This window comes from Tachypleus tridentatus, unplaced genomic scaffold (genome assembly GCF_004210375.1).
Source record: "Tachypleus tridentatus isolate NWPU-2018 unplaced genomic scaffold, ASM421037v1 Hic_cluster_2, whole genome shotgun sequence".
Lineage (NCBI taxonomy): Eukaryota > Metazoa > Arthropoda > Merostomata > Xiphosura > Limulidae > Tachypleus > Tachypleus tridentatus.
In genome coordinates, this window is record NW_027467782.1 from 20,445,518 (window position 1) to 20,473,443 (window position 27,926).

General features: G+C 34.3%; 2 protein-coding genes and 1 long non-coding RNA gene across 37 annotated transcripts in view; 1 reads left to right on the forward strand and 2 right to left on the reverse strand.

The window, feature by feature from the left end:
* Window positions 1-27,926, reverse strand: part of LOC143243348 (uncharacterized) — a 207,172-nt gene that overhangs the window by 71,560 nt on the left and 107,686 nt on the right. The window lies entirely within an intron of this gene.
* The window catches only part of LOC143243352 (uncharacterized), a 30,907-nt gene continuing 5,363 nt past the window's right edge, over window positions 2,383-27,926 (forward strand). Inside the window, exons 1-2 of one of the 2 annotated variants that reach the window (XR_013024331.1) lie at window positions 2,383-2,828; window positions 5,533-5,788. This is a non-coding gene — a long non-coding RNA (uncharacterized LOC143243352). Of the gene's footprint in view, window positions 2,829-5,532; window positions 5,789-27,926 lie in introns of those variants that run through there. The other variant, XR_013024329.1, reaches the window with a different exon arrangement.
* On the reverse strand, window positions 4,541-17,296 carry LOC143243345 (uncharacterized). 2 transcript variants are annotated; one of them, XM_076487201.1, is made up of 4 exons: window positions 10,158-10,497; window positions 8,765-8,948; window positions 7,415-7,514; window positions 4,545-4,759 (listed from the first exon to the last, which is right to left on the reverse strand). In XM_076487201.1, the coding sequence occupies exons 1-4, from the start codon at window positions 10,162-10,164 to the stop codon at window positions 4,691-4,693; spliced, it is 360 nt and encodes a 119-aa protein (XP_076343316.1). In that variant the 5' UTR covers window positions 10,165-10,497; the 3' UTR covers window positions 4,545-4,690. The 2 variants fall into 2 exon arrangements, with proteins under 2 accessions (XP_076343317.1, XP_076343316.1); XM_076487202.1 differs by lacking the exons at window positions 8,765-8,948; window positions 10,158-10,497 and adding an exon at window positions 17,107-17,296 and having other exon boundaries at window positions 4,541-4,759.

The following is a 27,926-nucleotide window of genomic DNA, read 5'->3' on the forward strand; positions in this document are numbered from 1 at the left end:
ACAGAAGGACTGTCTTTGATAGCCGTCCCTAGTTTAGCAGTGTAAGACTAGAAGGAAGGCAGCTAGTCATCACCACCCACCGCCAACTTTTGGGCTACTCTTTTATCAACGAATAATGGGATTGAACCTCACTTTATAGCGTTTCCACGGCTGAAAGGGCGAGCATGTTTGGTGTGACAGGGATTTGAACCCGAAACCCACAGATTACGAGTCGAATGTCTTAACCCACCTGGCCATGGCGAACCTCGGTCTTCGATGTGACGTCTTTATCAGTTCAAACTGTTTGTTATTGTAATTTTAATTTAACGGTTACATTATTTTCTGAAGAATCATCTCATTATATTTGTCTCCATAATTTTGTTTTCCCTTTAATGAATGAAACTGAAATTAATCAACTGAACATATCATTCCTTCATATTTAGTTAGATTTGCACTCACGAAATATATTAGTAAATTAGACGTTTGGTGAAGAGTCTTCTAACGTGTTTTGTTTCAAGAGCATATAAGAATAAAATGAAGGTAAAAAAATGCTTTTATTTCTTGTTTTCAAGTTGGTATTTCATTCTGTTTTGTATCCTGCAGATTGTATAATTATTCTCGTGATTCATGGCATGTACACGTTTTACTATTATTACGGCATTACAAAATGCAGTGTTAAGCGTCCCTTTTGTCACAATCTCTGGAGGAACTGATTTTTCTTGGAGCTCACAGAGGGTGTCACTGATTGCTCTAGGAAAAAATGTGGTATCCTGACAAAGGCAATTTTTTTTCAGTAACATTGTGATTGGTTTTTGTCTGATTTTAAACCTGAAGAGAAAATAATATAAAACTGTTTTCATTAACAATTTGACTTCTAAGAAATTTTTAACTAGTATCTTTGCGAATTATTCCATGTTATACACACACAGATATTTAAATACATGTATGTAAGTTATGAATAGAACGATTATTTTTTAGTTTTAGGAAGAGAATCCTACAATCACTGAACTCACAAAGAAGATTTAGAACTGAATTGCACTACTTAGAAAATGTAGTACTACCTAAAGGTTTAGGCCAAAGTTATATAATAGGGCTTGTATTAACGTTCAAAACCACACAATACTGAGTGTATAAGAATTGTCTACACATTCATGCACACTTGTTCCACTTTTTTTGTGGCCTTTATAAATTTATCCTGGAAAGGAAAATTATGTTACTTTCCCATCACAACTCCAATTTCTTTTACACTAACCACAGTTAACTTTTCTGATAGTAACACTAGTACCTGCTTACATAAGTTAAGGAAAACATTTTAAGTCCTTTATTTGATCATTTGAATTATACAAGTGTAATAAGCCCTCATAAAATACAGTTAAAGTTTAACACTCTTTGTAAGTACAAAACAAATAATCTCGTAGATGCATTTTTGGTCAGAGAAGAATAAAATCTCATGGCAACAAATAACAGCAGCACTAAACTAAGTGATACCCAAATACAAAACTGTTTTTCAAATACTGGTTTTAATAAAGCCAGTTATAGTATTAATTAAGAATGAAATTTCAAATAATATGTAGTTGTTTAGTTATTAAGCAGTATTTGGTAGCTACATTACATAATTACTGGTTACAAGAAACATATTGTCTCAGAACATATTTTCACCATAAGTAACAGTAACTTGTAACAAAAACTGATATTTCTGGGACCATTTTATCTGTTCAGCTTGATAGCTTCATGGTTTATGTTTTTTTATTTAAAGTCTCAGTAATTTCATTATTCCTATTTTTGATGGGATTGTTTTGTTTTAGGGTAATGTGCTAGACTCTGGATATAGAATTATTCAGTTACTTTGTCTTTCAATTTATTTAATTTTTACAGGAACTTTGAAACAAGTGCATCACTTTGGGACATATTTGGAATTCTGACAGAGTTAAAGAAGAGAACTGAAGTTTCATGGTGAAAATAAATAAAGTGAATCTGTTAATAATCCTTCAAACTGGTTAACAGACACAAGAAGATACCAAGATAGGAATGTACTTCAGGACTATCTGTACCTCTTTCAAGGGTGTTTAATTAGTTACCATAATCCAGAAGTGACAAAATATCTTAAGTGTCTGTCTGACTTCATGTATGCATAAGGATGTATATTTAGTTTACTTTCTACATGAGTATGTAATAACTTATACTACAAGTTACTAGTAATCGTTCTTCCTGTGTTTCAATCAAATCAAATTCATTGCAATACCACAAAATGTCTCCTGTTCTTTAAGCTGTGGCTGTGTTACAAAAGAACCTGACGATGACCGAAGAAGGTCGAAACGTTGTTCGCTCTTCTATGTAAATGTGTTTTCTCACCCCAAACGAGCCGTTTTTGCATATAAAATTCTTATACACTACTTTCAAGAAGGTTCACAGAAAAAGGTGGAACAAGTGCAAACAATTTTTACAATAAAACACTGTTTCATATAAGGAAATGAAATGTGTACCTATGTTTAACCAGTTTAAACATCTTTTGAAAGGAAGAAAATACTGATGAGAGAATTATTAAAAGTCAGTAATGTGGATGAACCATGTATTTTGAAAATGGAAAAACCAGGATTAAACAGCACATTCTCTTTAAACAAAAAGCAACTGGAAACAGAGTTTATTAAATGTTTTGATTTTTTAAAATATTCAAGAGAATAGTGTATAAGGGAAAAAATTCAAAGAATTCAAGTCTACCGATATATTACGATAACCTCCCAACTACTCCTGAAGAGAATGATGCATCTGGAAAATTTTGTTTTCTCCATAACAAGAGTAACTTCAACAAGAAAATGAAGACAAAGAACCTGCCCCCCACTAGTACAGAGGTAAGTCTACGGATTTACAATGCTAAATTAAGGATTCGATTCGTCTCGTTTGGCTCAGCAGTTTGCTCAATGTGGCTTTGCTAAAAGAAAACACACATACACAAAGAACCTTCCAATAGTAAGTTGAATGAAATCTGTGTCAAGAATTTTACAGGAGGAAGAATGTAAAGCTGTACACAAAGTAATTCTATTTTATTATTGGTAAGTCATCTAATTATTAGATTCAAAGAGGTCTGGGAACTAGAAGGTTACAGAATAAGGATGTAAAGTTGTTTTATACCAAAACACAGTTTTACTTATCCATAGAAAACAAAACAAAAACAACAACAATAAAAAAAACATGTAATTCACCACCTAATGTCAATAATAATAAACTTAGAGAATGTGATGAAATGTGGTATTTTACCAGTTTTCTATTGAGTAACTGGCAGAATAACAGGAGGTTCACCAGGAAATGTTCTGTAGAGCAAAATTCTAAATTCTCTAACCTTGACTGAAGTTGAAGCAAAGAGAGAGATTGGTTTCAAGTAAAATCTTTATCTCAAACATTCATTAAAGAGTAAAAGACAATAACAAGTGTATCACTTAGGTGCCTTTACTGGAAAGCTTAAATATCAATTATATTTGTAGCAAAATATAATCATATCTGTGATCATTACTGATGGTACAGACTAAAAAAAACAACAACATGGAAGCATATATGAAAAATATTGCCTTTCTTTTTAGGGTTAACATTACTGTATAAAAGTACAACATGAATACCAATACAAAGGAACACCTTTATACATAAACTATATTAATAAATATAATCAAACATCAAGCACACCCTCTACATTCCTACACTCAATTACACAACCCCCTTCAAACATGTGGTCATCTGTCGGTCAGTTACCTCTTTCTTTCTTTATGAACCTGACAGAGACAGAAGAAGGTCAAAACGTTGTTTGCCCCTCTACATAAAAAATTTTCTCAACCCATACCAGCCGTTTTTAAATATATAAAAATACATCATGTTTTACTTGAAAGGAATTTTTCCTAAAAACAACCAAGCTGATTGTTGTCTTAAATTAAAGCTACACAAATAACATATTGAAGAAAGTTTTAAAAATGTATATTAAACAAGGCTGAAGGAAATGTTTCAACACCCAGACAAACAGTAAGTTTTAGCGTTATTAACTGAAGACAGGGTCCAACATGGCCAGGTGGGTTAAGGCGTTCGACTTGTAACCTGAGGGTCGCAGGTTTGAATCCCAGTTGCACCAAATATGCTCACCCTTTCAGCTATGGGAGCAGTATAAAGTGATGGTCAATCCCACTATTCTTTGGTAAAAGAGTAGCCCAATAGTTTGCAGTGGGTGGTGATGACTAGCTGCCTTCCCTCTAGTCTTATACTTCTAAATTAGGGACGGCTTGCACAGGTAGTCCTTGAGTAGCTTTGTGCGAAATTCAAAACAGACAAATTGAAGACAGAACAGAATGACAGAAAGATGCAGGCCTGTTACCTTAAGTATAAATATGTAAGTTTCAATACTTCATAAAAAAAAAAAGACAAAAATGATCTTGAATGTCATTTTCATTATCTTAATGATTTTCACGAGTTCAGTATTTATTAACAAAAGAAGTTGCATTGTTTTATCTTAAGAATATGACACTTAGAAAATCTACAGAAATATACTGTTACTTCATGCACTTGACTACTGTTAATGTAAATTATTAAAGCTTATTTACTTTCAGTAAAGTTTCCTTGCTGTTATGTTTTTAGATCTGTAGAAAACAAATGTGGTATGTATAAGTTAACAACAGGACAACACAAGGAGTACCAAATAACAACAAATGCTGACTTACAATATCTGCTAGAGAGGTCATCTCTTACTATGTACTGATTTATGAGACTGGAACTTCTTTCTAACATCTGTAGCTTTGTCAATATTCTGTAAACAGATCAAAATCTTATGTTATCTAGATTCTAATCTCTTAATGCAAAGGACCTGTCATTAAACGTGACAATACAGAAATACCTAAATTATAAAAACAATAAACAAAGTCCCTTTCTTGTGGACATCACATGGAGAAAAAGCTACACAAGAGAAATAAAGTAATTTATTTGACAAAAATTTGATGATAAGTCCACTAACTTCTTTATAAAGTACTTGTGTTGATAGAAACTTGATTATAAATCCATTAACTTCCTTATAAAGTACTTGTGTTGATAGAAACTTGATTATAAATCCATTAACTTCTTTATAAAGTACTTGTGTTGATATAAATTTGATTATAAATCCATTAACTTCTTTATAAAGAACTTGTGTTGATATAAACTTGATTACAAATCCATAAACTTTTTTTAAGTATCTGTGTTGATATAAACTTGATGATAAGTTCACTGACTTCCTTATAAAGTATCTGTGTTGATATGAACTTAATTATAAATCCATTAACTTTTTTATAAAGTACTTGTGTTGGTAAAATCTTGATAAATCCATTAACTTCTTTATAAAGTATCTGTGTTGATATAAACTTGATTATAAATCCATTAACTTCTTTATAAAGTACCTGTGTTGGTAAAATCTTGATAAATCCATTAACTTATTTATAAAGTACTTGTGTTGATAGAAACTTGACGATAAATCCATTAACTTCTTTATAAAGTACTTGTGTTGGTAAAATCTTGATAAATCTCTTACCTTTATTTACTATCCTGAAGTCTACAGGTAAAATGTCCATCTGAGCAGTCACTAGAAGAAGCTAATGGGTATGGTTAGCAAACTTCAGTTTGGAAGGAGCTAAAAGAAGCCAATAATCCATATAATGGCTCAATCACAACTCCAAAGCATGAAGATAGTGAATAAAAGCTCTGACCTCCTGACAAAAAACATAAGGGGCAGAAGCAAGCTTGAAGAGAAGGGAACAAAACACCATGTGATGGACGAACTGAAGATACTGATGAGACCATGGGGTTATAGGGATGTGGAGATAAACACTAGTGACATCAATACCTGTCATTCATAAGCCCAGAAAAAAATGCCCACTGTCAGGTAAGAAACAGTAAAATTGGACAGTTGAACAAAGTAACTGAGGAAAGACGAATTGATGATAGGCTTCCAGTCCTGGTTTTCTTAAGAACAACAAAGAGTCTTGAATAAAACTAGGTGAAAGATATATAACAGATTCAATGTCCTGCTGAGATAATAGTTTCTGAACCACCTCCAACAGACACTGGCTGGTCATGAGATTCCAATATGGAGGAAAGAAAATGGGTATAGGAGGCACTGGAGGAAGGAAAAAAATGGGATTATGAATCCTTCCAATAAAAGTTGAAGACCTTAATGTTCCATGTTGAAAGGATGCCAGTAATGAAGAAAATTGGTAAGCCAAGCTCTCACCAGATTAGAATCCACCAGGTGATGTGATGTGCATTGTCAATGAATACGATGAGATGAGGGCCTCAAGGAGAAGGAACAAGTAAGAGTTGGGAAAAAGTGGGAGGAGAAATGGTAATAGGTGCTGTACTTGGCTCTGACTGAGACATAACAGACTGTTGTTGTACTGCTGCAGTTCATAATTCAAAAAGACTCAGAGATTGTGTCCAGTATGTATTACCACAGAAGTGGGCCATATGTAAATACCTAAGATAAGATGATGGTAAACATGTATGAGTTAAGGTTGCATCACAGTCTAGACGGTCCCAACAACAGAGAAACTACGTATGCAGAGATAGAGCCAAAGACAAGAAATAAGCCAACATAGAATAAAGAAGGGACAGGATATCCCCCAAAATCCCTCAGGGTGTTGATGAAAAGCTGAAGAGAGGATATGGATGGTTGAGAGATAATGTAAAAAAGTTGTGAAGGTAGAACAAAGGCAGGAAAGTTGGGCATGTGTAAATTAATAAAACAATCTGTACTGAATTGTGAAACATACTGAAACAAATGTTCTTTGTAAAGAACAAATTTTATTTCATACAAAGTACAAACAATTAACAAATATATCAGAATATACACTATAAATTAGGTGTATATCATCTCTGTAATTCATTAACTAAATAATATTACAAATGGAAGCATGATTAAAAACTGGCTGATAGCATAGTAAGCAATACTGTTAAGATTAAAAAGAATCAAATTTTGATGTACTGTACCACTTGAAAAAGCAGTAAGAAAACTAGGTTTAAAACAAGTTGTTCCTATGACAACACAGTTGAATAAGAATATGGACATCTAATTTATAAAAAAAAAATATGGCAGTAATGCAACACGTTTTCCTGTGTGTTGTGTATGTTTTTTAAGTATAACAAGATCATATGGGCTTTTTATAGAAATATTTCTTTTCACAATATTTTAACATTATATCTCTGTCTGCTTAATACATGCATACTTTACATAATAATTTCTGTTGTTTAAATGGGTTTATGCTGTATTTATGTGTGTGTATATGTTTATATTCTCTCTGAATTCTACATGCTATATGTTACTGTAGTCACTATATGCTACTGTCTTATTAGTAAAGAAAACAAACATTAATGGACTAAAAGTCTACAATAACAAACAGATGTTCTGATACATGAACATAGCAATAAGGGTGTTTACCTCTTCTGGTTTAAACCACTGAGATAACAAAAACAATAAATGTTCCGCTACAAGAAGTAGAGCAAAAAAAAGTCCTCCAACTGCACCAATTTGTCGATACCTGTGGAAGAGGGAAGAAATAATAGTTTTTATACCAATGTAAACTTAACGTCAGATAACAATAAAATAGAATCACTTTTTTTCTATGATATAAAACCTTATAGGTTAATACTAGTAAAAAATTGGTCCTTAACTTGTGTAAATATACATTACTTGGTGTGTTTTGATACAAAATAGTTGAAATCAACTTAATTATAAAAACAACAACATTTAACCAACATAGTAAACTAATAAATACATTTCATACCATTCTAACCAATAATATATTTTTCAGTATCATAATAATTTTGGAAACTATCCAAATAACAAGACATGGGATTCTCATTCCCCTTTATTTTTATACTGGAACATGAGTTGCTTCTAACTGTTTACTATCCAACTGGTACATGAGTTGCTTGTAACTGTTTACTATCCAACTGGTACATGATTTGCTTGTAACTGTTTACTATCCAACTGGTACATGAGTTGCTTTTAACTGTTTACTATTCAACTGGAACATGAACTGTTTGTGTAACTGTTTACTATTCAACTGGAACATGAGCTGTTTGGGTAACTGTTAACTATTCAACTGGAACACGAGATGTTTCTGTAACTGTTTACTATTCAACTGGTACGTGAGCTGCTTGTCATTACTTACTATTCAACTGGTACATGAGATGCTTGTCATTACTTACTATTCAACTGGTACATGAGCTGCTCGTTATTATTAGTATTCAACTGGTGCATGAACTGCTCGTTATTATTTACTATTCAACTGGTACATGAACTGTTTGTAACTCTCTATTTACTTAATCATAAGATGAGAAAATATGAATAGAATGTGCTCTGATGAATCACTTATTTCACACCTCTTCTACAATAATGACTGACTAGTGACAAAACAGAAGGTGTTAGGACTTTACTTTTAAAGGAACTAATACCTAAAATTGTGCACAGTCGAATACAGTATAAAACTTACAATTTATTTACTTGGTAGTTTTCCAGTAGCCATAACCAGTACTGTAGTAATGTTCAGTATGATAAATATGGGAAGGTATTTTTATTCAAATAGTATCACATTGCTTTGTACAAATAACAATAGTGTAAGCACAGAGGAAGGTGATTGTATAATGCTAAAGGTACTGAAAAATGTTCAGTATAATTCATAAAAAAGTATTTGACATGTTTATTTATTATATTTTCAAGCTGGATAAGTCTTAGCTGCAATCTCTAGAAATATGAAGAACAGTTTCTATAAGAAGGAGCATGTACAAGCTAAGTTTAGTACCAAGACTGTGCACAGGGTATTGTATGATTTTGTTGTACACTACTTCAGTACGAGATGCAATATCCTTCCACTGGTATGCTTCTTTACTTTTCTGATGAGCGACCCATGGAGGTACAACTTTTCCAACTTTTCGATCATGTATAGCTTGGTTAAGACCTGCCACGTTACCTAATTTACAGAAAACAAATTTTAAAGTTAAAATACTCAACTAGGCTACAACAATCTCTAGTTCAGATTTAACTTTAGGCTTAGTTGTACAAAACAACACTGATGTGAAATATACAATGTTTCATTTTAATAATATAATACTGATTTATTCTTAAAGCTTGCTCTATTTTCTCAAACTTTATTTGGAGTATTATGTTACAGTATGAAAGGGTAAAAAGGTTTTGTTGAAAAAAATGAATTTTTGTATTGCTGTTAGGCCTTCGTATTAAGCCTTGTTTCCACTAGTTCATATTAGCTTAAGTGACTGCTTGAATTGGTAAAGAAAATTGCTAAAAAAATATTTTAAAAACAGTGAATATAAACAGGATTTAAAATTATTACATGTATCAAATGAAACTTTTAGGTTTAAAATCTTCAAAAAATTGGTTTCTTTAAAACTTGAGTTATTTTTATTTTATTCCAGTGATAGAAAACTGTGAAGCTGTGTATATTAATTTTGAAATTAAGGACAACAATATAGTTTTGTAAAATAGTATAGGAAAATTTTAAGACAGTGCAAGAGGACAAAAAAACAGAAAATAAAATGTATCACAACAAATATTTTCCACATTTCAAAGCTATAAGTTCATATAAATATCACATACACAAAACATTTTCTTCGCAGATGCTACCTGTGGAAAGAAATTCCGCAGTTTCAAACCACTTCATCCAATGGCTTTCTTTTTTAAACAATTCAATGTAACAAACCACACAATGGTTGCACAGGTTTGATGTACCTGGGTATTACATAGTTAAATATAACTTTGAGGTAATCTAGCAATCTGTATTTCAGTTTGGCCTAATAAGATGTGTAGAACCAAATGTTTTTACAATGTAAGTTCACTAATGTTGGCCACTCTCATTTTTTGATTTTCAAAAATATGTATAGATACAGATGTACTCATCAAGTATTTTCCAATATGTATAGATACAGATGTACTAGTCAAGTATTTTCCAATATGTATAGATACAGATGTACGAGTAAAGTATTTTCCAAACTTTTGTCATCACTCTTTATGCACGAAACATGATTTCACGTGCCACCATTTTTTTTAGATAAGGGAAAGTTATGTGATTAGATATAATTCACAGTTACATATTAAAACATTATATGTATTGTAGTAATTAATTATTATTTCCATTACTGAAAAAAATATCTAAACACTTAACTATGCATTATTGTGCCCCATCACAGATAATTTATGCCTCCCTGAGATGAGGGTGGAGTGTCCCACGCTACGGGAAATATTGTACTAGCTGATATGGATGCTATGAAAATGAAACAGACAGTATAGTTTGTTCACCACATGTTTAGTTTTTATGACTCTTTAGTGCTGCAGGGCAAAATAAGTAATGGATTTCATGGAAAGTTAGTTTATCTTGCATCCTTTATTTACAGAATTGTTAAGGTGTTTTTGGGCACCTATTCTAAACCACCAAACACTCATGTTAACCTTTCATACTTACTCAGTTTTCTAGAGGTTTACGATCATTTTGTATTATCTGATTTACTTCCGAATACAAATTCTAATTATGAGTGAGAAAAAACAATTACTTACTAGCTACACTAGGTTCTGTCAACAACACCAGGTCTGGTGGTAAAACCTCAGGTTCTCCCCCACTTTAGTACTTACAACCTGCAAACTAGATAATAATCAGTGATGTCGAGAAACCCACTTGTTGAGAAATTTATATGCAAAAACGGCTCGTTTGGGTTGAGAAAATATTTTACATAGAAGAGCGAACAACGTTCGCATGTATCGTTTCTTTTGCATATAAAAAACTTTGTTTGGTTTCAGTTTTAAGTGTAAAAAGTTTTTTGTTATAGTTTTAAGTGTAAAATGTGTTAGGATTTTGTATTAAGTGTAAAACGTTGTTTGGTTTTAGTTTCTGGTGTAAAACGTTGGTTTGTTATAGTTTTAAGGGTAAAAAGTTGTTTGGTTGTAGTTTTACGTGTAAAAAGGTGTTTGGTTTTAGTTTTAAGTGTAAAACGTTGTTTGGTTTTAGTTTTAAGTGTATAAAGGTGTTTGGTTTTAGTTTTATGGGTAAAAAATTTTGGTGAGCAGACACAGATAGTCCGTTTTGAAGTTACACAGCCCCTTCCAAACATGTGGTCAGCTTCCGGTCAGTTATCTCTTTCTTTGTGAACCTGACGATGACCAAAGAAGGTCGAAACGTTGTTCGCTCTTCTATATAAAATATTTTCTCAACCAGGCTATTAGCCCACATATAGAATCTAAACTTGTTTTCAAGCATTGTAAGTCCGCAGACATACCACCGTGCTACTGGGAAGACTGGTTTCCTCATTGAACAAGTATAGTATGATAAACTATGCCACAAGAAGCAACCAAAACGCTTGTGAATTTTTGTTACAAATAAATTGATGTCAAAGAATCATTTTACATGTACTGGAGTGTATTGCATGATAACAGTGGAGTCATAAATTAATTATAAAACACGAAGTACAAATTCATGACAGGAATAAGAAACTTTCTTCTACTTTCACCATTATACTTAACTAAATGTTTTCAAACGAAACTTACTGGCTCATATCAACTTACTTTAGTTGAAAAGAAAATCTCTATAAGTTCCGGCATGGCCAGGTGGGTTAAGGCGTTCGACTCGTAAACCACGGGTTCGAATCCCCGTCGCACCAAATATACTAACCCTTACAGCCGTGTGGGCGTTATAAAGTGACAGTCAATCCCGCTATTCGTTGGTAAAAGAGTAACCCAGGAGTTGGTGGTGGATGGTGATGGCTAGCTGCCTTCCCTCTACTCTTACACTGCAGAATTACGGACGGCTAGCGCAGGTAGCCCTCAAATAGCTTTGCGCAAAATTTATAAACAAACAAAACTTCTACGTCCTTCAATTCACGTTATGTTGAAACAAATAAGTAGAAGAAAATGAGAAAAAAAATTAAAAATACAAAATCCCATGTATGGTATTATACCCAGACGTATTATATGACACTAGGGGAGTTACTTAACATTAAGAAAATCATTTATTTTAAACATTTATGCCAGGCCAGACCATGAGATTAATAAACCTGATAATAAACCTCACTCGTGTATCACCTGTTGTGGTGGACACAGAACACCAGTTTTCCTACCCTTGTGATAACGTTTGTCCATAGTTCTTGTCTATTCGACAGTCTCTCTCGCACCTTCTAAGCCTGATATATATACACCTACCCCACAGAAGAGCTTCGTGATGTGTTTACTGGCGCCGCCTACCTGCAGCTGAGGGAATTCGTTCCAAATCTGTATTCTCAACAACACGATTGTTTAAAATAGTTTCTATATAATGGTGCTTATGGACATTTTTGCTTGTATATTGTTGCTGTATTTTTGAAAATATGAGAGTCAAAATTCTTATTTCAAAACATGAAAAGCTACTGAGAACTAAATGTTATTCGCTCCATGGGGAATCGAATTTTGGAATGTAGCGTTGTAAGTCCGGGCACTTACTGCCAATTCACCGCAGTGATCATAGAAAGAACATCTATGGTACTTAAATAAGGTACCTGTGCAGTTATGATTCTGACCAAAAATATGGTTTAAGGTTTCTAATATCAAACAGTTTCCCTTTCTGACGGAACAATTTTAACCCGATTTCTCTGACATTTCAACTGCTTTTAATCGTTGTTCGATATTTGAAGACACTTATGAACAAACCTACATAGGGTCAAACACATTATACTAAAACGAGTTTCACACCTCAGAGTTAAACTTTAGAAATTATATCACAAACAATTCTAGTTCAGTCCCTAAAGGGGGACTTGGCATATTGTCCATTGTGATGATTCACTCCTAACTACAACTAGGCTCCAAGACCTTTATTGTGAGATGCATATCAACAATACAATAAAAAATACTTTGGCGTGGAGGTCGCACCAACTAAAACGAGAAATCTATAACCCAGAAATTCATGTTAACACGTTAATATATTATAGTGGTATTATTATTGTTACTATTGTAGGACTTTCTTTGATCTACGTGTTTTTAGAACATCAGGAATATATATATATATTTGTGTTTACAATTAATGTTATACATAGTCTATTTTAAATCACTCTGCACGAAATTTCGTTTTGGATGAAATACTATCTGCTGTGTCTACTGTGGGGATTAGGATTCCGGATTTTAGCGTTGTAGTACAAAATCTTACCGCTATTCTACCAGCACAAATAGTGTGCTGCATGTTGTGCTTGTTAACAAAATACTCGAAGAAACATTTGTATAATTTATATTATTAAGAATTTTCCTTGTTCTCTTTACTTAAATTTAACGTTTAGGTTTTAAGAATGATTTTATAGTGAAGTTAGTTCATAGCGTTGACACTAGCGCATGTCTTTTATATATTACCCCAAATACAAAAGTTCCAATCTAGTCAAACTGTGCGCAGCCTGGTGGTTAGCGTGCTAGACTAAGAATTGAATAGGATAATATCGTAGATATGATTTCCATAAACACGCTCTACACTTTTGGCTGCTTTATAAAAGCAACAATCTATTACACCATTTGATTTAAAACCTGCTCTTCCCAGTTGCTTAACGCTCGCGCGAATAAGGTGTCATCAGGGTCGAAAATTCGATTTCAGTTTGCAACCATTGAATTTTTTCTTTACATTACCACTTGACTGAACTAAACGATTTTTTTTAAAGGAATGATATTCCAAATGCTCTTTTAATGTTACTCAAAGAAACACCAAACCTTCAATCAGTGAAAAATTTAGAAATATACCGCGTGGTGCGTGGACTTAGAATCCAAGCAGAGGTATAATTTTGGTGGCTATGAAATACTAAATACAAAATAACCAAAGAACTGTGTTAAATTCACAAGTGTTAAATCAAAATCATGCACTAATTTGTTTTTGCTACATAGTTATCAGTAGATAACACATAATTTATCTGCTTTTTTATTTATTGAAAATGTTTGTGCAACACTACATAAGGGTTCATATAGTCGTTCTCTATATTGGACTGACAGACTAAAGGGAAATTAGCAAACCAACAGCACCCACTGCTAACTCTGTCCGATAATCGAGATTTGACCGTCACTGTCTTTGAAATGTATCCTTACGCTATAGAAGTACTATTTTCTATACTCCACCTGGAAAGCATTGTTCACGTTCGTTTTTTTGTTCGTTTTGAATTTCGCGCAAAGCTACTCGGGGGCTATCTGCGCTCGCCGTCCCTAATTTTGCAGTGTAAGACTAGAGGAAAGGCAGCTAGTCATCACCACCCACCGCCAACTCTTGGGCTAGTCTTTTACCAACGAATAGTGGGATTGACTGTAACATTATAACGCCCCCACGGCTGAAACGGCGAGCATGTTTGGTGCGACTGGGATTCAAATCCGCGACCCTCGGATTACGGGTCGAACGCCTTAACACACTTGGCCATGCCGGGCTAACATTGCTTACTCTGTTTAAATGTTTTAGAAAAAAAAATCCTTTCTTTGTCGGGAGAGAAATGAAAAAGATATTATAATCACATAACCTCGGTAGGTTTTTTCGTGATGCATATGAATATTTGTGAAAAATTAAAATAACTTGAACATATTTATTTGTTTAATTACCTGAATCTGACTGATACTTATTGATTTGAGTGTTTGTTGTTAAGCGAAAAGTTACACAATGGGATCTCTGTACGATGCCCATCACGTGTATCGAAAGTTGATTTTGAGCGTTATTAATACACATTTAGCACAAAATGTTTTTTTATTCCGTATGTTAATTATCAATAACTTCCGATCAGAAGTTTGCGTCCTCTGGTGGGACAGAAGTAAATCTACGGAATTAAAAGGGAAGTTCGATAGCCCAATGTGGCTTTGATGGGAGAAACACACCTACAGACGTTTGTGTGGCGCCATCTGTTTTAATTTCTTTGTACGTCTTTCGATAGAATATGCATAATATACTGATGCATGCACTGATTTATGGAGTATGCTAAACTTGGATAAGATTTTTAAAGTGACGCATTAGGATGAAATATAGGGAAATGCTTTAGAAAGTTCAGTTTAGTTGTTGCTTTACTGATCTAAAAACTTTACTTCACTCTGTGAGTGCTTTTGTTGAAATAAGAAACGAAAGACGAAAACGAACCATTTGAAACAAAAATCTAACTTTCATTCAGATGAGAGATAATAAAATGCTAACGTTTGCTCTTGGAATGGGTGAGGAAGTCGTGTTCTTTCCTTATGTTTACCCTGCCGAGACGGTCGGTACTCGATCAACAAACGAAACGGTGAGAAATGGAACTCGTCAAAAGATAAAGAAACCAACTGTAAATGTTTGCTGACATTTATCTACTGCTTCCATACAAAAAAACACACCAAAAGGCAGCATCCAGTTTCCTTGCTTTTAATAAAGCTCCTTCATGGATTGCATTCAGAAATGCTAAATTTCACGTCTCTTATACATCTAATTAAGTGCACGAGAAAAATCAGTTACTTTGTCCATGGTATATACATTATTAGACTGAAAGCACGGTGTGGCTGAATAGGTTTTGGTTTCTATTTTTGGTCTGTTTTTCAAGAAAAACGATCACCGAACTTTCAGTTCCAGTGAGAGGACTCGTTTTCAAATTATTCCGTTTGGTGTGTCCTCATCTAGAAATGGATGATAGAAACTGTGTCAACATCAACACAGAGAATAGGTTGAAGACTCAGTGTCTGCCTTGAGTCTTAAAGTTAACGGTGTAAGTCAGTGTTCTACGTAGGATAAACAATACAAATCTGTTTTAATTATTTACACCACTGTTAATTACTTACTATCCATACAGTTTATTTATATATTTAAAATCCTTGATACATCTGCAGCTTTTTTACACGATAAATTAAGCCTGTGTTTTTGGTCGTACAAACGAATAATGTCCCCCCCCCTAGTACAGCGGTAAGTCTAAAGATTTACAACGCTAAAATCAGGGGTTCGATTCCCCTTGGTGGACTCAGCATATGTCGAAGAAAGAAAATTGAAAAAAATAAACACCACTTGGTGTTGGTCAATCTATTTGGAGCAGAATAAACACTTTATATGAAGAAGCACTGAGCACCATTCCTTGACCACTATTATTTCATAGAAAGCTTGTATGCCTAAAAAACACGATATATTTTTATTATTTCATGTTTATATATCTGTGTTGTAGTAAACAGTAACATTATGAGTGAAATGAAAGACATTATTTAAACCTAATTTGCTTTCTCGAAAGTTTTGACTGCCAAGGTCGGATCCTCGACGTGGTGCTACTTTTGACAGCGCTAATAGAACAAACGAAACAATTCCACGCATGAAGCTTGGAATGAAAGATAAATATATATAAGGATTAATACAGCTGTTACCGGCTGAGATGATGCCACTGTTTTCTTGTCGAAGACTTTTGGATTTCCAAAGGACATTACCATCTCCTGGATGGTGGATGGCAAATTGGTAATCATAATGGCAACAAATGTGGCCGTAGCCATCATAAGTATCTTCACCTTTGCACGAGAAAGGGCCGACGCTGTCTGTTGGCAATTTCTCATTACTGATGGTTGTCGCTTTATGTCTAGTAAAATTCGTGAGTACAAGGCCACCAAAAGACTACATGGGATGGTGAATACAGTTAGAAACACAACATCCAGGTACAGCTGGCGATGTGACCTTGGATACTTCTGGGTGTAAAAGATAGAGCCACATAAATACTGATTTATACTTGAAGTACTGAATGAAATAAAGTGACCACCCACGCTCCCAAGGAAAGTTTCCACGAAGAAATGTGCGGGTTTAAGGCGTGGTCAAGCGTGTTCAGGCGTGAGTCTCGTAATCTGAGGTTTGCGTGTTCGCATCCCCGCCGCGCCAACCATGCTCACCCTTTCAGCCGTGGGGGCTTATAATGTGACGGTAAATCCCACTATTATTTGGTAAAAGAGAAACCCAAGAGTTGGCGGTGGGTGGTGATGACTAGTTGTTTTCCCTCTAGTCTTACACTACTAAATTAGAGACGGCTAGCGCAGATAGCCCTTGAGTAGCTTTGTGCGAAATTCACAAATCAAACGATCCAGGGTTATACCAACCAACATGTAAGTAAACGAAACTAAAGTACTCTGAATGAACAGCAAAAGAATCTCCGTTGTACCCGTAACTTTCCATATTATCTGTGACGTCACTGTCACCATGGTAACTAGCAGGTCAGCTACAGAAACGTTCAGAAACAGGGTTCTAGGTTTTGAGCGACGAAGCCGGTGAGAGATACGAAGTTTCCAACAAACCAAAACGTTTCTGGAAAAATAAAATGATTATCGTTACTGTAACGCAACAATAACAACACGAATCGTTCGATAATAATCAAATCCCAGAAACGTCCTTAATATTATCACTGTATGTTAAGTTAGAATCGGTCAGTTTAAGATGAGAAAGATTCGCCATGATGTACAACACACTGACAGCTTCGCACTTACCGGTAAAACTACGTCACTAACAACATTTTTCGTTGCTTAACGAAACGTTCTTATGGCAACCTCACCGTCTTTATCAGGTTTGTCTTGGCGCCCCACGCACTTTAGGTTAAGAAAATAAATATAATTTAACGATAAATAAATTCTCAACTCAAGAATGGAATTTTGGGATTGATACAGTGACGACGAAACCATAAAGTCTCTTACTATGTTACAGTTCAAATAAAGTTTTAAGACATTTTCACCCTTTAACGTTGGGTTGATAAAAATAATAAAACTGTATCATTTTAGTTCTAGTGTTGTTGTGGTAGTGCATTTATCTGAACAACTGGATTTAAAAATTCACCTAATATATAATATTCTGAAAAAAAAAGAAACCACAGAGAGAATATATTATTGTATATATTAAGAAATATAAATAAAGTTTTAAATAATGGAAAATGTTTGAAATAAAAGTAAGAAACTAAAGGTTATTAAACAAACAACAAACCCGATTTCTATATAGACAAACTTCTGAATAAATTACCTATATATTATGCTTCTTGGAGAATAGTTAAAATTGTTTAAGTCTCGTAAAAATATCTCCACTAACGCAGCGTTATGCCAAAAGACTTATAACGCTAGAATCCTGGTTTCCATACTCGTGGTGGGCAGAGCACTAATAGCCCATTGTGTAGCTTTCTGTGTATTTACAAACAAACAAACATGTCTTGTAAAAGATGTCGAAAATATAATTTGCCTCCTTTAGCCAATCAAAATATCTGTCGTAATATCAAGAAATATAATTTGCTTCCTTTAGCCAATAAAAATATTTGTCGTAATATTAAGAAATATAATGCGTCTCTTTTGCCAATCAAAATATGTGTTGTAATAAACTATTTAATTCTATGTTGTACTTCATCTCACAAATCACAATGGTAGTAACTTAAACAATTATTCAGCGCTGTTGTAATTTTTATAAGCTAATTTCATCAAGTATTCATATCAATCAATTAATTACATGTTTATATATTTAGCACTATGTAAATTAAATAAACATACATATCACATTACAAAGTGTACCGATTTATTGTACCAATTGAGCTTTTCACCAAGCTGAGTTTTGGCAACAATTTGAACCGATCACGAACTAAATTAACATATAACATTGATAAATACATGCTTTACAGAATTATACAATAGTAACAACTCCGATTTCACAATATTTTACTTTTACAAACTTGCTGTAATGCTTTTGAAAAGTTCCAGACTTTTTAAAATATGAATTAAAGAGGCTGTTACATTGAATATTATAAATATATTTTGTTACAACTTGTTCAACACACGTGTCTAAACGTCACTAAAACACGGAACAGAAATACGTTTTGGTTTTATATATGGTAATATTAATACAGAAGCACACACACACACACACGTATATATGTATTTACATTTATACAGCTTGATGTCTAAAATATGTCGAAAACAAGTCACAGATACGATTAGACAATATGTCAATTACAATACATAACCAATAAACAGTTTGAAGCTAATGATAGTAAAGCGGTCAATACAATAATAGAAATTACACTGTGAAGTGCTTACGGAGACTTTAGACATATCAGTGACAAAATCCTGGAAACCATTATGGAAGATACAGCAAATAGAAACTACGTTTGAACTCCCCGATTTTCTGTCATTTCTGATAACAAAAAGTATACGGTTTAGCGAGTCAGGATTATATTGGTAGCTGAAAGCTTTTAATGGGCGTAAAATAATCAGACTAGCTTGTCGAAGTAACGTTATGAAATCGAACAAAGTAGGTTGTTACTGAAAAGGGCCCGGCATGGCCTAGCACGTAAGGCGTGCGACTCGTAATCCGAGGGTCGCGGGTTCGAGCCCGCGTCGCGCTAAACATGCTCGCCCTCCCAGCCGTGGGGGTGTATAATGTGACGGTCAATCCCACTATTCGTTGGTAAAGAGTAGCCCAAGAGTTGGCGGTGGGTGGTGATGACTAGCTGCCTTCCCTCTAGTCTTACACTGCTAAATTAGGGACGGCTGGTGCAGATAGCCCTCGCGTAGCTTTGTGCGAAATTCAAAACAAACAAACGAATCATTATACTAATTAAAAAAAAAGGATATTGTTTGGTTAACAATAAACTTTCGATTAGTTGATTAAACTATTGATTCAAATTTTTTTATTGGTCATAAAATGTCAAATAAATTCTCCATATTTACTGAACTGTTTATTAAACATTAAACTTTTTATTAAAGGATATTGACATCATATCTTGTTTAAAGGTGAATTTTACAGAAAAAAGAAAACTTTGCTGTGAAAAGAACTACTCGTACTGATTAATTTTGCAGGTTTACATTTTTTATAAAAATATGTGCTAATAAATGAAACGTAGGACTTGGTGCAGAATGTGCCCTTTCTGAGTGGCAATCCGAACGTTTTAGTTTTTACGTTTGCAGCTGGGAAAGGTACTGTGACGTAATAGTTGCCAAACAAACCGCCAACGCCAGCGCATTGAATGTAAATAAACATGGCCAATGCATGGAGAGAAACAGAGGCGGAGTCTGTTTTGACTTTGTGTTCTGAACAATGTCGAGTAGCGCTATATCAATTTCAACCTACTCTGAATGAATCTAGTACAGTTACTTTTGACACAGATCTGACAAGTTCTAGTTATGAGGACAGTTCCACGAGCGAAAGTGGCGGAACTGTGAGTGATACTGATAGCATCCAGGCCGGTTGCGAGTCGGTCATACCGCCAATGGAAGAATGGTAAGCCTAAGTCATGACAACAAATATGGTTTGTATTATTTTACGTGCAATTTTAAGCATCTCGAAACCTGTCTGGTGTTTATAAATTATTGGTATCATAGACTGGGTTTTATTTGTTTATACTTTGCCGACTATGGTAACTAATACTCGGCCCTTCCACAATCATTGTACCGGGTATTTATGACTCGTAACAAAATGATCAATTATACGTCATAATTCTGTTTATAAAATTAAACTAGATGTAGCAGGCTGATTAGTTAATTTAATATTTACCATAAATGTATAATTTATACGACATATTCCTTTTCTACAACCATAAGCAACGCAGTAAACCATGTTATCATAAAACAAACATAAAGTAGCAATATCAAGACAAAAAATTGTATAACAAGGTATGTAATCCGAAGAAAAACACCGATAGATTTATATAAAACACCAGCACTGAAAGGAAAAAAATGGTCGGCGCGCAACGAAGCGTGTTTGACAACTATTACGTCATAGTTGTAAAACGTCACGGGAACAGCCAAACGACCGAGAGGAACTTGTGTTCGAGGATCGCATATTTTGTTTCATTTATTACTCAAAAACTAAAGTGTTTAAAATATGGCAACCACACAGGAATTTTACCTAACCAAAGTACAGTTTCTAAAGTAATTATTAAATTTGTTGAAAATTCACCTTTAAGGTACAAGACTTACGTAACTGTTACCTGCTAATAATAAAAAATGATTCAAAACCAATAAGTTATTGTAAGATGTTGCCTGCAAACAATAAAATGATTCACAACAAATCAGTTTTTGTGAGCTGCTGCCTTCTAACAATAAAACTGAATCACAACCAATCAGTTATTGTAAGCTGTTACTTGCAAAGAATAAAAATGATTCACATAAGGGAAGCAACTTTCGATCTCCTAAGTAACTTTCAATTAGATAATGAACTTACATAACTTCTGTACAGAAAACGAGTACTCCAATTGGTTCCATAAATGTGTTTCGTTTCAACTGTATAAGACAAGTGTAAGCTTTGAGATTTACCGTTGATTGTATTTGTTAAATAATGCCCTTTGATCTAATTTTCAAAATTCCGGTAAAAATGCCCCAATGCTTAATCATTTTTAAAATGTATAAAATGCTTACCCTCCATTAGTACAGCGGCAAGTCTACGGATTTACAATGCTAAAATTAGGGGTTCGATTCCCTTCAATGAACACAGTAGATAGCCCGATGTGGCTTTGCTATAAGAAAAACACACACACATAAAATACTTTGTCAAAAATTTAAATGAAATATAGTGTCTTAGCCGCTAAGTAAAGGATGATATTGAAGATATGATCACTGGGAGGAACTCCCCCATAAAGCGGACAAAAAGATCTGAAGAGGATCAGTGAGCGACACACTTAACTTTTAACCTAACATAAAGAAGTTTTACTCAGATTGTTCGTTGTCATAGTGATGCAACTAAACTATTCTTCATGTTAAAATAACAGTCAAAAACGTGTCCACGTTCTTGCAACAAAACAGCCCATGTTTTCATATATATCACATTTAAACAACAAGAAAACGTGATAAATGGAAAACAAATTACCGAGGAAAAAGTCTCGGTTGTTCTGTGGCTTCCTACAAATATAACATTGTACAAGAACTATTAAATACAGGGGGTTTCTTTTATTTAACATAAATCTTACACGAAGTATTTTAAACAATATTCCGATTATATATGTATATCTTACACGAAGTGTTTTAAACAATATTCCGATTATATATGTATATATCATACACTGTTTTAAAATACAATATAATATTTTACCAGCCCGTATAGAAGACACCAATAAAATCGCGGAGAAAAAATCTGTATATACGATACAGGAATGCTCTTCTTTCTCATCGATTGTTTGTTTTCAAATTTCGTGCAAAGCTACACGAGGGCTATCTGCGTCAGCTGTCCCTAATGTAGCAGTGTAAGATTTAGAGGGAAAGAAGCTAGTTACCACCACCCACTCTTGCGTTACTTTTTTATCCACAAATCGTCGAATTGACCGTAATATTATAACACTCCCACGACTGAAAGGGCGAGCATGTTCGGTGTGACGAGGATTGGAACTCGCTACCCTCAGATTACGAGTCGAGTGTCTTTACCACCTGGCCATGCCGGTACTGGTTTTCTCATCGAATGAGTGTATACTGTTTGAATTAGATATAGTAATTTTATTATCGAGATCTGATTTGTCTAGAACGACAACAGAAGAAAACTAACAAACATCTAAATCTATTTTTTTTATCCCGATATTGATAGTGTTGTTCAACGTGTAACCTTATTAAACACAAAACACAATAACACAGACAACTAGTCAAAACGGGGAAGCAGTACAGATTTGTAAATAAAAATAATTTCCGATTTTGACTGTTTTAACAAAATATACTCGGAGTTGTGATACTTTCGTATCGGCCTGGCATGGCCAGGTCGGTTAAAGCGTTCTACTCCTCATCTTAGGGTCGAGGGTTCGAATCCCCCCTCACACTAAACATGCTCGCCCTTTCAGTCGTGGGAGTGTTATAATCTGACGGTTAATACCACTATTTGTATTGGTAAAAGAGTAGCTCAAGAGTTGGCAATGGGTGATAATGATTAGTCGCTTTCTCTCTAGTCTTTCACTGTTAAATTAGGGACTAGTAACGCGTGAAGTTAAAATCAAACTTATGTTCTACAACTTAATGACACTCGATTAGGGTTGAAAGCTGTTAATGCTTGAAAACTGTATTTCAATACCTGTGATGGGCACGGCCCAGATATCACGTTATTTAGACAGCTTCCCCAACGGCACAGCGGTATGTCTGCGTACTCCCACCGCTAAAAACTGGGTTTCAATACCCGTGGTGAATAAGCACAGATAGCCCATTGTGTAGCTTTGTGTTTAATCACTAACACGCAAAACACTTAGAATAAAATTGTTTACTTAGTTTGTAAAACACTATAGCTAAGTTTCTTATTATTCAAAACTAGTAAAAGAAGCGAATTACTTTAAGATGAACCAAGAAAACAAAGCGTATAACATTTATCAATACAAATTCATACTACAGGGTGAATTTAAAGAAACCCATTATTGGAAATGATTATATCTTAAATAAGTAATACTTGTTCTAGGGGAATTATGCTTCACCAGATAAGAATATTGATATTTATTTGTACAGCTACAAGATGACTCAAAAAACTGTCTTAGTAAGTGTTTAATATAACTTCTGTTATTCTTTATCAGAATATGAAACCTAACCCTAAATTAAGACACTGCAAGTATTATCTATCCTGGACAATTTTCATTGATATCCTGAATAACGTTGATTCATCCTTAAAATTCCCTGGCCAGTATTCGTTGATTCTCACAATACCCCATAATAAAAATAATGCCAGTCTGTTAGAGAAGCTCCCTCCCCCTCTCAGTGGCATAGCGGTATGTCTTCGGACTTACACGGCGAGAATCCGTGTTTTGATATGTTGGGCAGAGCACAGATATTCCATTTGTTTAGCTGTGGACCTAATTACAAACTGTTGGAAAAGCGATATAAGTATACAATGTAATGTGGTTTTGAAGCACGCTGTGCTAGGTACGAGCTTTCGTGATATGCCCCGCATGGTCAGATGGTTAGGGCGTTCGACTCGTAATCTGAGAGTCGCGAGTTCGAATCACCGTCACACCAACATACTTGCTCTTTCAGCAGCAGAGGCGTTATAATATTACGGTCAATCCTACTTTTCGTTGGTAAAAGAGTAGCCCAAGAGTCGACGGTGGGTGGTGATGGCTAGCTGCCTTCCCTCTAGTTTTATACTGCTAAATTAGGGACGGTTAATGCAGTTAGCACTCATGTAGCTTTGCGCGAAATTAAAAGAAACAATCCAACTTTTCATGACTAAAGCTTTTTTTTTTTTTCAATATGCCTCTGGTAAAACTGAGTTGTTTTAGGGAAAAGTAACTTTTCAGAAACGAGCAGGGTACTCATTGTATTCACACTGTACGAAGAAAGTTTCCCGAAATTACATATTGGATCAACATTTAGCAATAACGTTTTAAAGAAGAGCTAACACTAACTTCGGTTCACTTACTGGCAAATAAAATGGTTTCTGGGGCGTATATGTGCGCGAGATCATAACAAAAATACTTTTAATTCGTTGATATACATTTAAGATATGCTACAATTAGCTTAAGTTTCTGATGATCCTAGGCTTAGGAGAACATGGAATTTGTTAAGTGTAAGTGATAGAAGACCCTAGAGATAAAAGTCGATACTGAATCAACCGAGTCACTGATTGAACAGTGATCCGAGTATAGCAGAGAAGGGTAGAACTTATTTCTTTCCTAACCAGATTTGATATTCACAAACAGCGTTCGAAATCTAGATGTTTGGTTATCTCTTTGTTTGTCAGATTAAAACAATAACTATCGTTCGTGTAAAGTTGAAACTCGCATGATTAAAAGGAAATCTTTCCCAGAATAGAGGAAGCGTTGTCAGTTCATATATACACTCAATCATAAGTTGGATACAACTAGTATGGCTATTAAAATAGAAAACTTTAGATACACATCGGGAATTGGCCATTAGGCAACATTAAGTTCGCTCTTCACAAATATGCTTCTGATACACAACTCACTTTTGTGCATGCTTAAATACACAGTCGTTTTCCTATAGTGTGAGAAATTGTTGACGAAACTGGATTCGTGTTTATAATTTCGTCGTGTGAAAATCTTATTTTGAGATTGGAATAAACTTGAAGGTGTGGTTAGTTTTATCATCATAAACTTTATGCTTGATTTTGAGTTTACGTAAATTACCGTTTTATGGAACGTGTTGTTTGTGGACAATTAAAAAAATGTTTTAAATTTGCTCAAACAAAATAATAAATTTGTAAGAATACCCAAGTCTGGCGTAGCCTATATGGTGTTAGACTGCAGACCGATGACCGATGAGTCCGTGATACAAGACATGATGCCTGTAAACACGCTCAACATTTTCAGCTGTGGATGTATCATACAGTTAACAGTAACTTCCGTTATTCAGTACAAAGAACTGAACAAAGCCCTTGTGGCGGCGGTTGTTGTAGATTTGTCGTTATTTGAAAATTAGTGACATAGTTTCTGACCTGGTCATCTAGTCCATCTACTCACGAGGTAGGTATCTAACGTGTATACTTTCAAGAACTAAAGCTTCAGTACACGTTTTAAGGAATACTGACTTATTTCATTAATATGGAGAGAGACGAAATCAGTCATACATTTCACAACTTTAAGAAACATGGACCATTGATCGTGTTTTATTCAGGAACCAGAAAGAGTTCCAATAACTTTGGTGTTTCTATTCCAATAAAATCAAAGTTTGTACAGGTAGTAGGGACATAAACAGAGAGGAAAACATCTATGACTGTTAACCTCACATCATACCAGAAGTTGTCTTCTTTTAGTTCCTGATATATAGGATACAAATAACTTATTATCTTCTTTATGAAGGCTACCTTCTGCTGAATGTCATCTGTTATGTTGTACATCTATGTTAGCTGAATACGTTCACCAACAGCCCATAGAGCCATCTGTGGGACCACAAATGACCTATCTGATTTCATTGAGTATTTCACTTGCATGGTTTCGAAACACAGTACTGATAAGACCCAGGAAATTGTCAACTAGAATAGTAAGACAAACAGTCAACCTTTTCTTATTGCTGTCTATGGAATTTTTTATCGCTGATATCTATATATCTATGTGTGTGTGGCTTATTGTGTTACCAACAGTTACAGGCGATCCCACTTGATTATAGAAGTACATTATGCAAATATAATAATAAGTTGGAAAACAACGGTTTATGATCATAATGAAGCGGTTTATTTTTGGTGAATTATACGACACGTTTCGACAGAACACTGGTTTGTTTTCTTTAGGGAAGATCTGTAGGATTCTAGCGCATTATAAGTCTATATACAGTAGTCACTGTGCAGTTTTCTCTGTTAATAAATATATAAATGTACAGTGACTCTCCGAACACCCTGTAGTATAAAATATTAATATCAATAAGTTGCACGTGTTCTTAATATACTAACAACTTCAAGTTGAAAAATGCCACGGATCATATCCTAAGAAGACAAACCAAAGTTGTGTAAAAATGTTTAGTATATTTTCTAAAATATGTATCACCTAATGGTTCTTATAAATCGTTTTTGCCAACTTATTACTAGGCCCGGCATGGCCAGGTGGTTAAAGCACTCGACTCGTAATCGGAAGATCGCGAGTTGGAATCCCCGTCACACTAAACATGCTCGTCCTTTCAGCCGTGGGGGCGTTATAATGTGACGGTCAATCCCACTTTTTAAATGCCCCCCGCTAGTACAGCGGTAAGTTTACGAATTTACAATGCTAAATTCAGGGGTTCGATTCCCCTCGGTGTGCTCAGCAGATAGCCTGTTGTGGCTTTGCTATAAGGAAAACACACACAGATATAAGCTATCTTTTTCTACCCAAATTAAAAACACTTGTTTGAAAATACATTAAAACTGAAATCGAAATGGAATTGTAGTGAAATTTTATTTATCATTAAGACCAAGTTCGCAGGCCTAAGTAAGGTTTTGGAGAAAAAAAGATTAAGCTAGATCCACGACGACTGCAGTATGTTAGATACATGTACATGTAATTTTCTGTTTTTTTTTATTAACTGTAGCTCTAAAATTATCGTTTCATTATTGTAAATAAATCTGAATTCCGAGATTGATTCTGACTTCTATTCTATTGTTTATATTATTATGCCTTAAAGAGTTAATTAGCATATTAATCATTTTGACATTATCTTTGTAATCCCTTTAGTAATTAGATATCTTAATAGTTCCTATATTAAGCGTACATATCGGGTGCATAAAATATATTCAAATTAAACTCATAAGCTACGGCTTCTAGATACACCAGAATCCCACTAATCTCATAAGTTATGGCTTCTAGATACACCAGAATCCCATTAATCTTATAAGTTATGGCTTCTAGATACACTAGAATCCCATTAACCTTATAAGTTATGGCTTCTAGATACACCAGAATCCCATTAACCTTATAAGTTATGGCTTCTAGATACACCAGAATCCCATTAACCTTATAAGTTATGGCTTCTAGATACACCAGAATCCCATTAACCTTATAAGTTATGGCTTCTAGATACACCAGAATCCCATTAACCTCATAAGTTATGGCTTCTAAATACACCAGAATCCCATTAACCTTATAAGTTATGGCTTCTAGATACACCAGAATCCCATTAACCTAATAAGTTATGGCTTCTAGGAACACCAGAATCCAATTAACCTTTTAAGTTATGGCTTCTAGATACACCAGAATCGCAAAACTCAATACTATCAGTAACGTAAACCTCTCTAACCATTTTCTTAATCGTATGTGTTTTTGTACGTCACACCTGACTTATTGGATAGTATAAATTGTTGAGATAACAAGTGTCTATTAATTATGAAAATTTGAAGAAAATTAAAACAATCACTTATAAGAAATAATAAAATTTAAACTATTTATAGATAGTATTGGTATGCTCATTGTTTAAGTTTATTTATATATATATTTACTTTGGAAAAGTAAACGTCTTGTTATCTCGCCACACAGAATTTTGAAAATCACCGAAAAAAAAACAAAAAAGAAAACGAGTTCACGTTTCATGTTTTTCATTAAACTGACGTTTCATGTTTTTCACTGAACTGACG

Bases quoted from the DNA above. Each gene is read 5' to 3' on its own strand.
- LOC143243345 (XM_076487201.1), bottom strand. The intron at 7,515-8,764 runs GTACATGCTCCT...CCTCTTCCACAG, and splicing joins CTTGGTACTAAACTTAGCTT to GTATCGACAAATTGGTGCAG. The intron at 4,760-7,414 runs GTAAACACCCTT...ATCTGTTTACAG, and splicing joins AGTGGTTTAAACCAGAAGAG to AATATTGACAAAGCTACAGA.